The sequence below is a fragment of the Hyperolius riggenbachi genome, chromosome 8 (assembly GCF_040937935.1).
Source record: "Hyperolius riggenbachi isolate aHypRig1 chromosome 8, aHypRig1.pri, whole genome shotgun sequence".
Taxonomy (NCBI): domain Eukaryota; kingdom Metazoa; phylum Chordata; class Amphibia; order Anura; family Hyperoliidae; genus Hyperolius; species Hyperolius riggenbachi.
Genome location: NC_090653.1, coordinates 77786066 through 77802368, shown reverse-complemented (window position 1 = coordinate 77802368; position 16303 = coordinate 77786066). Strand labels below are relative to the sequence as shown.

The 16303-nt window shown below is 44.6% G+C and overlaps 1 protein-coding gene across 2 annotated transcripts in view; it reads right to left on the bottom strand.

The window, feature by feature from the left end:
- Window positions 1-536: 536 nt before the first annotated feature.
- Window positions 537-16303, bottom strand: part of LOC137528216 (cdc42 effector protein 2-like) — a 52023-nt gene continuing 36256 nt past the window's right edge. For both annotated transcript variants that reach the window (XM_068249487.1, XM_068249488.1), the window contains exon 2: window positions 537-2627. In XM_068249487.1, coding sequence (XP_068105588.1) covers window positions 1800-2489 — 690 coding nt within the window. In that variant the 5' untranslated portion in view covers window positions 2490-2627 and the 3' untranslated portion in view covers window positions 537-1799. The remainder of the gene's footprint in view (window positions 2628-16303) is intronic.

Sequence of the window (16303 nt, the reverse complement as noted above, 5' to 3'; positions counted from 1 at the left end):
TCCTAGTTCTGTGTAGGCACTCAGAGTCCCTTTTAGGCTGGGTTCACTAGGTGTCCAATGCTGTCCTGTTAGTTTTTGACAGTTGGCAACAGTTTTGCATGCGTTTCTATGGCTGCGTCCACACATAAATCTGTACATTTGCGGTTCGGTCCTGTCCGTTCTGTATTGGTTTTTTATGGGTGTGTTAACACAAAAAAGATGTACATTTCCGGTCCAGTCAGGTAAAACTAACAAAAAACTGATCCAAAACTGACAGAATTGGACAGGACTGGCCTGGACCAGAAATGTACAGATTTATGTGTAAATTAAGGCTTCTTGCACACCAAGACGTTGTGTTAGGTGCCACGTTAAGGTCGCATAACGTGCACCTAACACAACGTATGGTGCTGCAAGAGCCGACGGTAGAGTGAGCCGCGTTAGGCGGCTCGATTCCTATAATGTCTCCCAGAGTGGCGCTGATTGGCCAGCGGGACCACGTGATGCGGAGCGAGACACTCCGCATCACGTGGTCCCACCGGCCAATCAGCTGCCGCCAGTGCAGTGAATATTAAGTAGCCATGTGCGCGGCTACTGTAGCTGGCTCTCCCCGCCTCCTCTCCGCCCCCCACTGCGCATGTGCAAACAGTCTAACGCGGCTATAGCCGCTCCAACGCTGTAGCATGCTGCACTTTGCACCGAACGTGCAGCATTACATGTAACGCAACGTGGGCTGTGTGAACAGCCCACTTGTGTTACATTGCTGTGCGTTGGGGGAGCGTTACAGGCGCACTAACGTGCGCCTGTAACGTCTTGGTGTGTAAGCAGCCTTAACCTAAAAAGTACCTGGGTCAGATGCACGTTTGTTTTCTGCACCATAGACCCCCTTGTGATGGGCTGCTTGATATCAACACTGCATTCCTAAAACAAGCCTCATTTCACACACACAGAGGCAACATCCGAGCACCCGGTTTTCTAGGTTCTAAGACTGAGGCCCATATGCAATGAACTTTTTCTCCTAAGTTTTCTCCTAGGAGATACAGTTTCATCTTCCCATTAAAATAACTTTTCAACAACTATCAAAAAGTAGACGAAAAGTACTGTTAAAATCATTTTGAGGCTTTTCTTTCTTCCTGGTGACTTAAAAGGCCTTATATTTACATGGTATGATATAATATCACCTAGGAGAAAACTCAGGAGAAAAAGTTAATTGCATATGGGCTGGTTTGCCTGAAGCTGGCCTTTAAATTTGAAGCATGTGCCATACATTTCCGTACATGATCTTATTACTGTCGGTTGGCAAATAACAGTCTGCATGACCTGCTGTACAACATTACATATGTATATCTCGGTTATTATGAACTCAGCTGAACTGAAATGTAAAACACAGAGCATAAAGCCTGCCGAGTCAGTGAGATGGCCAGCTGTTTATCCAGGTAACCACAGTCATGAGATCATCGCCTGGTCCAGCCAAATGTGACCAGATCAGGTGACTGATGGGTATTTTAACTTCTTCAGTAACACCTTTCCCATAGTATTAAAAGTATCAACTGTTAGTTCTCATTCAGCTGTTAAAAAAAGAAACGATCATAAATAATAACCTTTTATGTCCATATCAGCAATGAGTTAATTATATTATATATTGCAATGTCCTTTGTGCGGATATAAAATACTGTAGTCATGGTAAAGATCAATAATAGGCAATGTCAGATACTGATACTTCTCTATTGTTGTTTTTTTACCCCCTTGTCCTTTGTGTAGCATCCTTGTACTAATAAATAGCATCCATACATGACTATATAAAACTGATGGCATTTCCACAATCATGAGGCCTTATAGTCATCCATTATCCGCAGCACATCATCCAAGATGGATGGTCCAAGGTCCAGCTCAAGCCCAAACAAGGACTCGTATGGAGCCTCTGAGTTCTGGTTGTCTGCACAGTTTGTCTGGTTTTGAGATTCATCTGTCCCGTGTGTTTGGGTAAACATGCTGCTTCCAGTGATGGAACCCTCAGAAGAGCAAGTTGAGGTTCCCAGGTTCCTGCTGCTTTCCTCTTGTGAGATAGAGGAGAAGGACAACTCTTCTTCTCTACGAAAACATCCTTCCCCATAGCTGATGGACATGGAACGCTGGCTTGGAACTTCTTCCAGGTGGAGCCTTGGAGGTTTTGGTGGGGCTCTTTCTGAACTTTGAGTTCCAGTGAAGACCGGAAGAGACATTGCATTTTTGAGGAATGGGCGGAAGCTGCCATCTCCGTCATGAGAGTGAAACTCTTGGTCCAGACTGAGATCGGTCTTGCGGCTCAAGTTTGGAAGCAAATCATACTTTCCTTGCAAAAAGGACAGTTCTCCAAACATGTCCTCTTGTCCCTCAGGACCTATGTGGGCACTGTGTCTGAAATCTCCAAGAGGAGGACTGATCATCTCCCTCGACAAAACATCTCGCAGCTTTGGCTTTTTTCCTCGCTTTGGAGTGGAGGTCTTCAGATAAATTGGCGTTTTTGCTGGCATCTTTTAGTGGCAGGGATGACTAAAGTTTAACTCTGCTAAATTAATTCCACCAGAAGTATTGGCAAAGTGATCAAATACATTGATGGATGCAGTCTTCAATGGAATAAAATATCTTTTTTAAAACGTCTTCCTTTGAATCTGAAAGAGAAATGCATACATTAATCTTGGCATGTCCTAAATATACCGAATCCTAAATCCTTCTAAAAATTTCCAGGTTCAAACACCACTATGCACATAGCATACATGTCTTCTTAAGAACATAAATCCAGGGCAGCCAGAGGTTACCTTAACTCAGAACTCCTCTCTGCTCTAAAAGATACACAACAGCATATTAACCTTTAAAACAAAAAAACGTTTCTTTGTTACAGCTGATACAAATCCTAAAAGATCTGCACCGTTTCTACTTCCTGTTTTAGGGAAGCACACATATTGTTTACAGCCTGTACTTTCAAATGGGCTTATCTGCCATAGGCAGTCATACGACACAGGGGGGGGATCAAATTACAACTTGTGATTAGACACAAATAAGGGGGAATTACACAGGCTAAACTCTTTAAATGCATACAGGGTGCATTTCTGTTATGTTTTTCCTTGTGTCCTGTGCAAGAGTTCAGGTCCTCTTTAAATAAAATCTACCATAATGGTGAGGTGGTCACTTCCATCCTCTTGTCTGGCACCAGTTTAATTATGGATATGTGCTTGTGTGTAGCTGTCCTTATCCTTTAGGGTAACAATACTTCAATTCAGACCATGTCATCACAAACATTTGCCTTAAAGGACAATTGTAGTGAGTGGGATATGAAGGCTGCCATATTTACTTCCTTTTAAACAATACCAGTTGCCTGGCTGTCCTGCTGATCATCTGCCTCTAATACTTTTAGCCATAGACCCTGAACAAGAATGCAGCAGATCAGGTGTTTCTGACATTATTGTCAGATCTGACAAGATTAGCTGCATGCTTGTTTCTGGTCTGATTCAGACACTATTGCAGCCTAATAGACCAGCAGGATGATCAGGCAACTGGTATTGCTTAAAAGGAAATGAATACGGCAGCCTCCATATACCGCTCACTACAGTTGTCCTTTAACCCTTTCCCTGCCAGCAGATTGTCCTAAATGCGAACATCTACTGCCTAGCAATTTTGAGACATTTTGCACTCATTAGGTTTACTTGAAATAGGTAACATATATTGTTTTTTACATAATAAATTGGCTTGAACACTGAAACAAAATGTTTTACTTTTTCTGGAGATATAACAAAATTTGAGTGAAATATGTTAAAAAAAGCTAAGTAAAAAAAAATATTTTTCAATTTTTTTTTTTTTAACCTATTTTGGTTCCTGGACGTAGAAACTACGTCCAGGAACCATGCGCGCTCCCGCGGCCGATCGCGCGCGTACACGCGCGCTCCCGGCCCGCGGTTTGTTAGCCAGGCAGTCAGTGAATCGGGCTATGGTGCCCGATCACTGATTGCTCTCCCCCGCTGAAAAAGCAACAGCTTCTCTCGGAAGCTGCGCCTTTTCTGGCTGTTACCACCCCCATGCGTCGCTCTAAGCGTGTGTTACGCTTAGAGTGACGTCATGTAAACAAACTCATGGCCGCCATCTTGTGGCCAAAAAGTAATACTACAACTAAAAGTAAAAAAAAAAATGAAAATTAACACACATTTACATTATAAACCTATTGTTTACCTCCCATCCTCCCAAAACTACCCAAATAAAAGGTTTACTATAAAAAAAAAAAATGTAAATATTTACCTAAGGGTCTAAACTTTTTAAATATCAATGTAAAGATGAAATATTTCTATATTTTTTTTATTTTAAACTTGCAAATAGTGATAGATGCAAAACGGAAAAAAATGCACCTTTATTTCCAAATAAAATATTGTCGCCATACATTGTGATAGAGACATAATTTTAATGGTGTAATATCCGGGACATATGGGCAAATACAATACGTGAGTTTTAATTATGGAGGCATGTATTATTTTAAAACTATAATGGCTGAAAACTGAGAAATAATAATTTTTTTCCGTTTTTTTCTTATTCTTCCTGTTAAAATGCATTTACAGTAAAGTGGCTCTTAGCAAAATGTACCCCCCAAAGAAAGCCTAATTGGTGGCGAAAAAAACAAGATATAGATCAGTTCATTGTTAAAAGTAGTGATAAAGTTATAGGCTAATGAATGGGAGGTTAACATTTCTCAAGTGAAAACGACGGAACACGAATGGGTTAAACAAAAATTACATTTACTGCCAAATTGTTACCGTTTATAAAAGCCCGGATTCTGCTGAATCCAACGATATAAAATATGTATAGGTAGCCAGGTCTAGTTGCCGCCAGTACAAGTAGCCAGATACAAGTGCAGCCAGTATAGGTAGCCTGGAATAGGTGCCGTCAGCCAGTACAGGTAGCCAGATATAGGTGCAGCCAGTATATGTAGCCAAGAATAGATGCCCACAGTACAGGTGGTCAGGTTTAGGTGCAGCCAGTATAGGTAGCCAGACATAGGAGTCCCTAGTATAGGTAGCCAGCTATAGGTCCAGACAGTATAGATAGCCAGATGTAGGTGCAGCCAGTATAGGTAGCCAGATAAAGGCGACACTGGGGGAGGGGGGTCAACATCATCCTCCCTCCTTCTCCATGGGCCCCCCTCCTGTGCCCCCCTTCAGAGCTGGAGCAGCGGTGCGGTGTGTAGCTCACCTGATCGCTTTCTCCATGCAGTGTCCCCTCCAGCAGCAGGCACCTCTGTGGCCAGCCAATCTCTGTATGACGCGTAGTAATCACACATCATACAGGGAAACAGGAAGAAGAGAGGAGATGGCTACCAGCGTGGACACATCGAATTGAGCGAGTGATTGGGTGAGATAATTACACACCGACCACTGCTCCAGCTCTGCAGGGAGGCACAGGAGCGGGCCCATGGAGAGGGAGGGAGGAATGATATCGGCCCCCCTCCCCACAGCTTCCAGAGGGGGAAAATGCCAACATACACGGTACATTTTGGCAGTTAAAGCGTTTGCCTGTCATAGCATACTAGGTTCGTGCTAGGCAGGCAATGGGTTAAACGACAACTGAAGTGAGAAGAATATGGAGGTGGCCATATATATTTCCTTTTAAGCAATACCAGTTGCCTGGCAGTCCTGATGATCTATTAGGCTGCAGTGGTGTCTGAATCACACCAGAAACAATCATTTGGAAATCAACAAACTTTAAGCTACTAACACACCAAGATGTTGCGTTTTAGGGGACGTTATGGTCGCATAATGTGCCCCTAACGCAACGCCTGGTGCTCTTAGATGTGGACGTCAGAGTGAGCCGCGTTGTGCAGCTCACTCTGGCGTCTGTGATGCCGCGATGCGTACTCTTGGACGCATGCGGCATCACGTGGTCCCGCTAGCCAATCGCCGCACAGAGCGCACCAGGAAGTAAACACTGCACGTCACACCGTGCAGTGAATATTAATTAGCCATGTGCCTGGCCGAGGAGGAGGGAAGACCTCCTCCTCCAACACTACTGAGCATGTTGCACAGTCAAACGCGGCTTAGCCGCGCATAACGCCATAGCATGCAGCACATTCAACTGACGTCCTGCGTTACAATGTAACGCAACGTGGGCACTGTGAACAGCCCATTGATTTTTCATTACTGTGCGGTGGGCTGCGTTACAGGCTGCACCAACCTGCGCCTGTAACGTCTCACTGTGAAAGCAGCCTTATTAATAATGAAAATAAATAAGAAATTCCGATTTCTGCAGAACTGGGAATGCCACACGTCAAAATGTAGAATCCCTTCGGAATCGGAAATCTGCATTTTACCATCCCTAATGGAGGGCAATAGGAAGCAGTGACACACTAGACACATTTGGCACCACACACTTCTGGCCTCTACTCCTAGTTGTGTTTGCCCACCAAACCCAATGGACCCAGACCTCCCCTGCAGACCACAATAATAAATATCAATATAAGAAGGTTTGCAGTTCATCATGCAGAACATCCTGAGCAGAGGCGTAGCTAGTGTTTTCAGCACCCGGGGACATAGACAGTTTTTGCGCCCCCTCTCTGGACAAAATGGGCATTGCCACGAAACAGTATGTGGTCATGGTCATGGGTGGAGTCAAATGTACAAATGCTATGCATGTATAGTCATATGTGCCACTCTTCCTCCTGTTTAGATAGCTTAATGTGCCCCCTGCTCCGGTTCAGATAGCCAGATGAGCCCCCCCTCCCCTTTAGATAGCCAGATGTGCCCCACTTTTTCTGCTGCTATTAATGCTTCTGCACTTCTCTGTAGAGGGAGGGAGAGAAGCAGTGGCTCAGCCAGTTAGCGAGCCGCCTCTCCTGGACTTCGGGGTGCAGTTACTGTACTGAGTGCCCTCACAGTGCTGCGCCCAGGGACATATGTTCCCCCTTGCCCATCCATAGCTACGCCTCTGATCCTGAGCCCTGAAAGATTATAACGGAATTCTTCTTATGGTGAGGCACATTACTACAGGTCTCTGCATAAATAAATCAGTCATTGTTTTTATGGAGACTTGTTCTGCAAATCAGAGCCGCCAATCAGATAACTCCAAGAGGAAACACACGAGCAGAAAGGGACGCGCTGTCCACTGTGCTATCGAAAAAATGTACTGTATTATTACAAAATAATCTCTGTTTAATCAGAGAAGATGGGTACAGTGATAAAAATAACTCCGGTACATGCTCATTACAAGGGATTTGTATTAATAGATTTCCGGGGGAAATCAGGGCCTTTGGGATAAGCTTCCTTCCCCTCACACAAACAGGATGGATAGCTCCTCCCAGAGTCACAGAGCCATCGCCTGTCACAGTCACTTTCATCTCGCTTATCCAGCATTAGTACTTTCACCTACACAACAAGCCACATTCTGATAACACTGACTGAAGAAGATCTATCCTTACATAGGCATAGACAGGCCACAATTAATGCTGTGACTATTAAAATGATTGCACTATTAGCCACAGAAAAAGCTATACTTGAAAGGATCCTGAAGTGAGAGAGATATGGAGGCTGACATATCCTTTTAAGCAATGCAGATTGCCTGGACGTTCTGCTGATCCTCTGCTTGTATTATTTTTAACCATAGAGCCTGAACATGCATCCAGATCAGATGTTTCTGACTGGATTAGCTGCTTGCTTGCTTCAGGTGTGGCATTCACACTACTGCAGCCAGAATGAGCAGCAGGATAGCCAGGTGACTGGTATTGTTCAAGGCTTCTTGCACACAGGGACGTTACAGGCGCACGTTAGTGCAGCCTGTAACGCTCCCCCAAAGCACAGCAATGTAACACAAGTGGGCTGTTCACACTGCCCACGTTGCGTTACATTGTAACGCAGCAAAGTGCTGCATGCTGTGCGTTCTCCGCGGCTAAGCCGCGTTAGACTGCTTGCACATGCTCAGTAATGTTGGGGAGGAGGGGAGAGCGGCCAGGCACATGGCTAATTAATATTCACTGCACTCAGTGACGTGCAGTGTTTTCTTCTTGGAGTGGCCGCTCTGTGCGGCGATTGGCCGGGCGGGACCACGTGATGCCGCATGTGTCCAAGAGTACGCATCACGGACGCCAGAGTAAGCTGCACAACGCGGCTCACTCCGACGTCCACACCAGAGAGCACCAGGCGTTGCGTTAGGGGCACGTTATGTGCCCTATAACGTCCCCTAAACGCAACGTCCTGGTGTGTAACTAGCCAAAAGGAAATAAAAATGGCAGAGAAACGACGGGAATCCTGGTGACGTACTTCCTGTCCTATGGGTAGGTTCACCATAAGTTGGAATGCTCATCCTCAACCATTATTATTCTGTGGATTTCCCTGGAGACACTACTAGCTCTACCCTCTCCATAGAACAGAATGTGCTGACCGGCTGGGAGACAAGTAGCAGAATTGTAAAGTGCTTGGTCCAAAACTGCCATCTGAAACAATGACCAGCAATTGCTTTAGGTGACAAGTGAGTGCTTTGCTTTAGCAATGCTATAAGATACAGTTCTTTGGCCAGATTGTATAAACAGCATCTTTACAGTGTGGATAGCTAGATCATACATATCAAACTCCGGCCCGTAAGCTAAATCTGGCCCTCAAAGCCATTAAATTGTACGGTGGGGGCCACTCAGTGTCGGACTGTGAGGCGGAAAAACTGAGGAAATCTACTTGCTGGCCAATCAGCAGCAATCAGGTGTTGCTGCTCATAGTGAAGACTTGCTACAGGTTTCTATTAGGAGGGATAATCGCTCCCTAAACGCTCACAAAATCGCTTTAGTGGGTTCCAGCCCTTTCTACTGCTTGGCCAGCAGGGGAATTTCCTCAGCTATTCTACCTCCCAGTCCGACACTGGGGCCACTAGACACCAGGGAACTGTATAGGGGAGGGAGGAGGACCACTAGACTCCAGGGAACTGTATAGGGCATGTTGGAGGCCACTAGACACCAGGGAACTGTATAGGGGTTGGAGGTGGGCTATTGGACAGTAGGGAACTTTATAAGGGAGGAAGGTAACAAGTAGACATTGAGGTTGACCACAACTAGGTCCTTGTGTGTTCAATTTCGGCCCCTTTTGTATTTGATTGACACCCCCTATATTGTACAGTTTGGCTAGTCTTGATATGGGGGTGTCCCGTTTACCAGTCTCATTGACAACAAAGGTGTCACATGACACACACTACATTGTACATGCTTGCTAGCCTACACAAAAGACTATCAGCCAGTGCTGGGCTGCTGAAGACAGCTGTACACATCTCTCCTCCTACAAGACCTGGAAGGCCCTGGCAGACAGATGGCTGTAGGGCTGATCTCAGATTATATTAGATGGCACTAACCTCCCAGATGCTTCCTTCCATCAACATGAAGGACTCATTTCAGGGCATATATGTCCTTTTCCTTCCTTAAGTGGGACAGGCCTGGAGAATTGGAATGACATAAGCCCAGGTGGCTGCATTTAGTAAAACACACTCCCATCTGTTGTAACTTCATATTTCCTGTGACAGCTCATAAAAAGCATCACTCTATGCACTCTGCGCTCAGCTGAGCCTCACAGAGCTGCGATCTCACTCCACCCTTTGCCTCCTCCTTCCCCTCCTAACCTGGCTGCAGTATGGCTTCCCTCCCGCCTGTCACACCGATCAGCAATAGTCCGGATTTTACACCAGCATGAATAGACCAGAATCACTGCAGATTATACGCGACCGCACTAAACCAGCCAGGATTTCATATCTGCGGTTGAGAATGAGAAGCTGGTGAATGTCCAGTTGTGTTTAACACGTTTTTGTTTAACACATTAGCCCCAGTTCTGTCTCTGTCTTTAATTAAAAACATTTACTTCCTCCTAAATTCATTATTTTGTTTCAGATCAGACTTTTCCTTAAAGGATACCCGAACTGACATGTAACATGATAAGATAGACATGTGTATGTACAGTGCCTAGCACACAAATAACTATGCTGTGTTCCTTTTTTTCTTTCTCTGCCTGAAAGAGTTAAATATCAGGTATGCAAGTGGCTGACTCAGTCCTGACTCAGACAGGAAGTGACTACAGTGTGACCCTCACTGATAAGAAATTCCAACTATAAAACACTTTCCTAGCAGAAAATGGCTTCTGAGAGCAAGAAAGAGGTAAAAAAGGGGAATTTCTTATCAGTGAGGGTCACACTGTAGTCACTTCCTGTCTAAGTCAGGACTGAGTCAGCCACTTACATACCTGATATTTAACTCTTTCAGGCAGAGAAAGAAAAAAAAAAGAACATAGCATAGTTATTTGTGTGCTAGACACTGTACATACACATGTCTATCTCATCATGTTACATGTCAGTTCGGGTATCCTTTAAACAGTACCTGTCAGGAACCGGCCCCGCGGCACGTCTGCAGATTCGGTTTGACCTGATCGAGAGGGGAAGCAGCCTTATTCAAGCTAACACAAGGCTGTTGCTCCTCGAAACACTTCTCAATGCCACCATTAACTGCTGCTAGACTTCGATAATTCCCACTCTGCTGTCGAGTGTTCTGCACTCCAGCGTTTTCATATTTGGGTCAGCTTCGCGCTTAGGCCAAATACGGGAACGCCACCCACACAATACAATCGTACAGTAGCAAGGCACAATCAGGCACTGAACTTGTAGCACAAATTACACTGCAGTCTCTTTCCAGGCTATGAGCCGTTAGTACATCAGAAGTCAGGCTTATTAAATAAATATTTAATATTCCAAAAAGTGGAACAGCGCAGACAAGAATATATACAGAAGGATTTACAAAGCAAAGTAAAAATTACAAAGATACACAAGACAGTTTGCATAAAAATAAAAACGGGAATAAACGTTACCAGTACGAGGTCTACCTTGGTCGTGGGAAGACACAAATTTCTGATTCGCTCAGAATCATCTCTAGCTATGCGCTACCTCCAAGAGAACATGATTTGTGAAGGTCTTATGCTGGCTCTTATAGACCGATTTGTTGCCCGGGGCAATTGATGTTCAGTCCCACAACTAATGCAATTTTCCCCAAAGTGTGATATCACCATCTGCCGAGCCCCCTGTCACATCTGGGCTAGCTGTGACATGCAGATTCCAAGGCTTTCCTGTCCCACTGTGAACTTTGCAGACTCAATTAGTCCGATTGTATTTTCAGAACAACAAGTATCCTGTTTACACGTACAGACTTCAAAGCAATTCAAACACTTCCAGCCCAATATTCAGACCAACAGGCAGCCGATCACCTGTATAGGCTTCAAAGTGGTCGGGTAATTGTCTAATGAAGAGTTACCTTGTTAGAGGCTAGGTAGTAATTTCCTAATTAAATGTCCAGGTTCCTTTGCCTATTCAATGTAACTGGTCTATTCAATGCAGACAATGGTAGCTTCCCTGCTGGACACTGAATGGATTTATATTGACATACAGAAACTCCCATTTCCATCAGCCAGGTGACCAATTATACCCTGAAGCCAGCTGCCATACACATCTGACACAATACACAGCAAACGGAAAATATGTTTCTGTATTATCCCAACATCATAACTAGCTGCTATATCATGACAGTACCTGAACTCAGAACTTCCTCTCTGCTCTAAAAGATACGCAACAGCATAATAACCTTTAAAGAAAAACATTTGTTACAGCTGATACAAATCCAGCAATAAATCTGTAGTGTGCCAACTTCCTGCTTTCTTGGGAGCAGGCATGGGGTTAACATCCTGTGTTTACAAATTAGCAGCTGTGCTGTGGAAGAAGATATTCCTGAGCTGACATAGCTGAAGATATCAAATTACAGTGGTAATTAGACAGAGATGATGGGGAATTAGACAGGTTGAACTCTCTAAATACATACAGGGTGCATTTCTCTGTATTTTCCTTCTGTCCTGTGCAAGAGTTCAGGTCCACTTTTCAAGGAATACTTTATACCAGTGGCTCTCAAACTCTTTTAGGGCGACTTGATGGCTTTGAAATTTTTTCAAGACACCCCGGCAAAAACAACTACTGAAATGCTATTATGACCCCCCCTTACCAATAAGCTAGACCCCCCCCCTTTCCCCTGCAACTAGTGAAACACATTAGGCAGCATTCCCCTCCTTCCAAGTAGCTAGTGATGTTTATTTTGTCACTCTAGGGGCCAGTGACTACATCTTCTTTAAGTAGTTAGTGACCCCCATTAGGCGGCATCCCCCCCTCGATGTGGTCACTAACCCGCACTTTGTGTATCAATGTGCAGATGCATTACCTGATGTCAGTGCATAAAGGATGGGGATGAATGCCAGGGCACCCCTACGAGGTGCTTGCAGTGCACCAGGGTGCTGCAGCACCCAGTTTGAGAAGCACCTGATTTACAAAAAATATTACATTATTTGGATCTTGAAGCAACAGTCATGCTTACATCAGTTAAAGTGAAAATAAACTTATGACATAATGATTTGTATGTGTAGTACATCTAAGAAATACAACATTAGCAGCAGAGATAGGAGTCTAATATTGTTTCCAGTACAGGAAGAGTTAAAAGGGAGGGTTCACGGAGCAATACAAATAGTAATCCACTTACCTGGGGCTTCCTCCAACTCGTGGCAGGCAGGACGTGCCCTCGATGCCGCTCCGGGAGGTTCCCGGTCTTCTCCGGTGGCTCACCCGACCTGGCCAGGCCAGCTTCCAAGTCGGGCTCTTGTGCGCTCCAACATGCGTCTCACGCGGTCACGCTGACATCATCGGACGTCCTCCAGGCTGTACGCATGCGCAGTACAGTCCGTAGGACGTCCGATGACGTCAGCGTGACCGCGTGAGACGCACGTTAGAGCGCAAGGAGAAGCCCGACCAGGAAGCCGGCCTGGCCAGGTCGGGTGAGCCACCGGAGAAGACCGGGAGCCTGCGGAGCGGGGTCAAGGGCACGTCCTGCCTGCCATGGGCTGGAGGTAGCCCCAGGTAAGTGGATTCGAATTTTTTTGTTTTTTTTTAAACAACTCCGTGGATCTTCCCTTTAAGAAACTCCAGTTATCTATGCAAAAGATTTTCACTGAATGCTCAAATGCTCAAAGCAGAGAGCTCTGTCTTCTGAAGCTTATTATCTCAACATTTTGTCACTGTATTTTGTTTTTTCTGCAGAGGAAAGTTCAAAAGAGCATTAGCCTGCTCTGTGAAATCATTTAGCATGCTGAGCGTACTGTGTAAACTGAAAAAAATATTAGAGAATGATGCAATGTTATTAAAAAAACTGAAAATAAAAATGAGACTATTTTCTTTGCTACGAATGTTCTATTAATTATCCGTACTACACAACCAATTCATTATATCATAATTATTTTTTGGGGGGGCTTCAGTGTCACTTTAAAGCAAACCTGTGAGATATTTAGGGGGGAAAAAAAACAGATACTTAAAGCCTCTGGAACTACCAGAAGCTTCCCTGTCCCCCTCCACCTCACCGTTCCAAGACTGGGAATTCACAGACATATCTCCTGTGCTTTTCATCACCTTAGCTTTTCAGGTGGAAGTTTAATTTTAGAGAGGATCTGTTCCTAATCACTGCTGGTTTCCTTCCCTCTATAAACAGGATGTGACCATAAAAATAATTAGTTCTTAAAGGGAACCAGAGATGAACAATTCACACAAAATAAATATATCAGTTGATAGCTTGTAAAGAATAAATGCTCTACCCGATAATTTTGCCACTCTGGTGTGCCTTTTTGAGTGCTTTTTATCCATTATTGCTCCAGGAAATATCCAATATGGCCGCCGGCTCATATCCCATCTGCTTCCAGGTTATGAGGTATTCTGGATGTGCTGTCTAGCCTCTATGAGACTATAGACAAGCAGAGCTGCTGCTGCAGCATTTCATCTGTGTGCTTTCAACTTCATATTCTGGTATGCTGTGTGGCTGCCTGTAGGAAGTGTCTCTCATAGTAATGAAACTGCATACAGTAGATAATAATGATGACTGGCTGCACAGACAGAGCACACAGATCACACAGCCACACTTGTCTGTTTCAGAGATTTTTCCTGCAGCAGCAGCCCCTCCCATGTCATCAGAGCTCTCAGTATGTAAAGCAGGAAATCTGATCCAGGAGGGGGAAGGCTTGGGCTTGAAAAGACTCCACAAAAGAGTGACTCAGCTATAATGATTCCAGGTCAAACCTCGACTGACTCAGTCAGGGATTCTTATCACAGCTGATTATAGACAGATTAAGCAGAGAAGATTTTAAACTAAAAGCAGGGTAGGTGTTTACTGTCATGTTCCCACTGATAAATGTAATAAAATACATGAGGGTGCTTCGTCCCTGGTTCTCTTTAAAGCAGTAGGATTAGCCATACTATGCCAGGGGAAAAAAACACATATATATAAGTACATAAATACTTGATCTACTTACATAACACATGTATTGTACTGTCCACGTTTTGATTTCAGTGAATTTTATATAGTAAATGAAGAGAATTCTATTCCTGGTGGGGCCATGTCTTTTGCCCACAGTTTAGGCTAAATACTGATGTCATTTCTGCCCTTTACTTTTTTCTTTTCTCCTCCAATCGCTGAGTCTCCTCAGCCTTGCTTGTAAACACAAGTGAGCAGGGGGTCAGGTTTCAGATAGGCAGCTGGCAGGGAAATAAGGGAAGAGGAGGAATAGATTATAGATAAAAAGAACCCCCAGCATACAACTGTTTGGCACTGACTACTAAAGGGCCAGTGCTCCTTAAGTATGTGATAACTCCAAGTCATCACAGCAGAAAAAGTTTTGAATGCAGGATTAGCATCTTTATCACTTAATACACTCAGACCAGTTGCTGTTGAAATTTGATTTTTATGGTGACAATCCCGCTTTAATCACTCCAGCACTATAGCTGCACCAATGAGGTGGTGGACATCTCCGTATTCAATCTGTTTCTCTTCCTTTTTCTACATAAACAGTGTTATTCCGGCATCCATGTGATGGGTGCAAGCAAGGTGACGAAAGGGGGAGTGGAGCCGAAGTAGAGAGGTCAGTGAGGAGTAGACAATCACCCATTTATCTCTAACAGGTAATTTCATTTTTTTTTTTTAAACATTATTGTTACAGATGCCGTCATATGGCTGCAATTGTGCACCGGCTATCTCATCAACTGCTTGATACCCCTGCAACATACTAGAGTCCATTATGATTGAAGTCAACTCTTCATACCTAATAAAATTACTATATCTATTATAAGATAGGCATATTTTTCAACATCAGTTGTGCTTCCTCTGAACAGCTCTGTGCTGAAAAACCCTGCTGCATGCTGCTCAACTGAAAGGAAATAGAAGATGCCAGACCCAGGGTGTTAAGGCTGACTGGGGATGGGGGGAGGGAGGCTACATCTAGCTGCCTAACCTGGGGGGGGGGGGGGGGGAATGGGGGGGGTCAGGGCGCTACACATCACTGGGGCACATCTAGCTAGCTAACCTGGGAGGGGGGCTACAGAAGGCTGGGGGTACATCTAGCTGCCTAACCTGGGAGAGGGGCTTCAGATCACTGGGGGCACATCTAGCTAGCTAACCTGGATACAGAACACTGGGGATACATTTAGCTAACTGGGGAGAGGGGGCTACAGACACGGAGTAAATTTAACTATCAATACTTGGGAGGGGACTACATAACACTGGGGGCAAATCTAGCCATCTAAACTGGGGAGGGGGCTACCTAATACTGGTGGAACATCTGTGCCTGTGTGAGATGGTTTTTGAGGCCCAGTGGTTTTCCATATGCCCGTACCATAGCCCTGTTCCCTGCCCAATCCACTTTGCTGACAACAACTCACTGCTATTTTATTGAACTTTTTTTCTCAAATAAGCACACTGGGGAGGGTGTGGGAATTGTAAATGCTTAATTACACACAGAGTACTGAGGTACTAAACAGGAAGTGATGGTGAGACTCTTCAGTGCTATAGTGTTGCAGAGCTGGCCACAGAGAGTTCAGCAGCACAGAGAAGGTGGCCAGGGTAAGCTCTCTGTTCACTCTGAATGACTGGCTGGTGTCCCTCAGCCAATTCCTGACTTCTTCTGGGCGTTGGTGGGGTACGGGTAGAATTTTAGACAGTTTACAGATGGATTCAGATTACCCAAGAGACATTCACACAAAAACAGAGCATTGCAAACCCAGCCTGACAGAAAATAAAAAAAAGAGAAAACACTGTTCTTGTGCAGCACAAACTGTGTGTACTGCAAGTTATGATATACTCCACAGAATATGCATTAAAGAGAGGTTAGCCTGAACTATGGCTTTAGTTGCATTTTAAAGAGGGATTGTCAGCCACACTAATAAATTCCATTTACCCACTGCACTGTGTTCATTATGCAGCCTGGAACCTCACCCTGCACTGCAAACA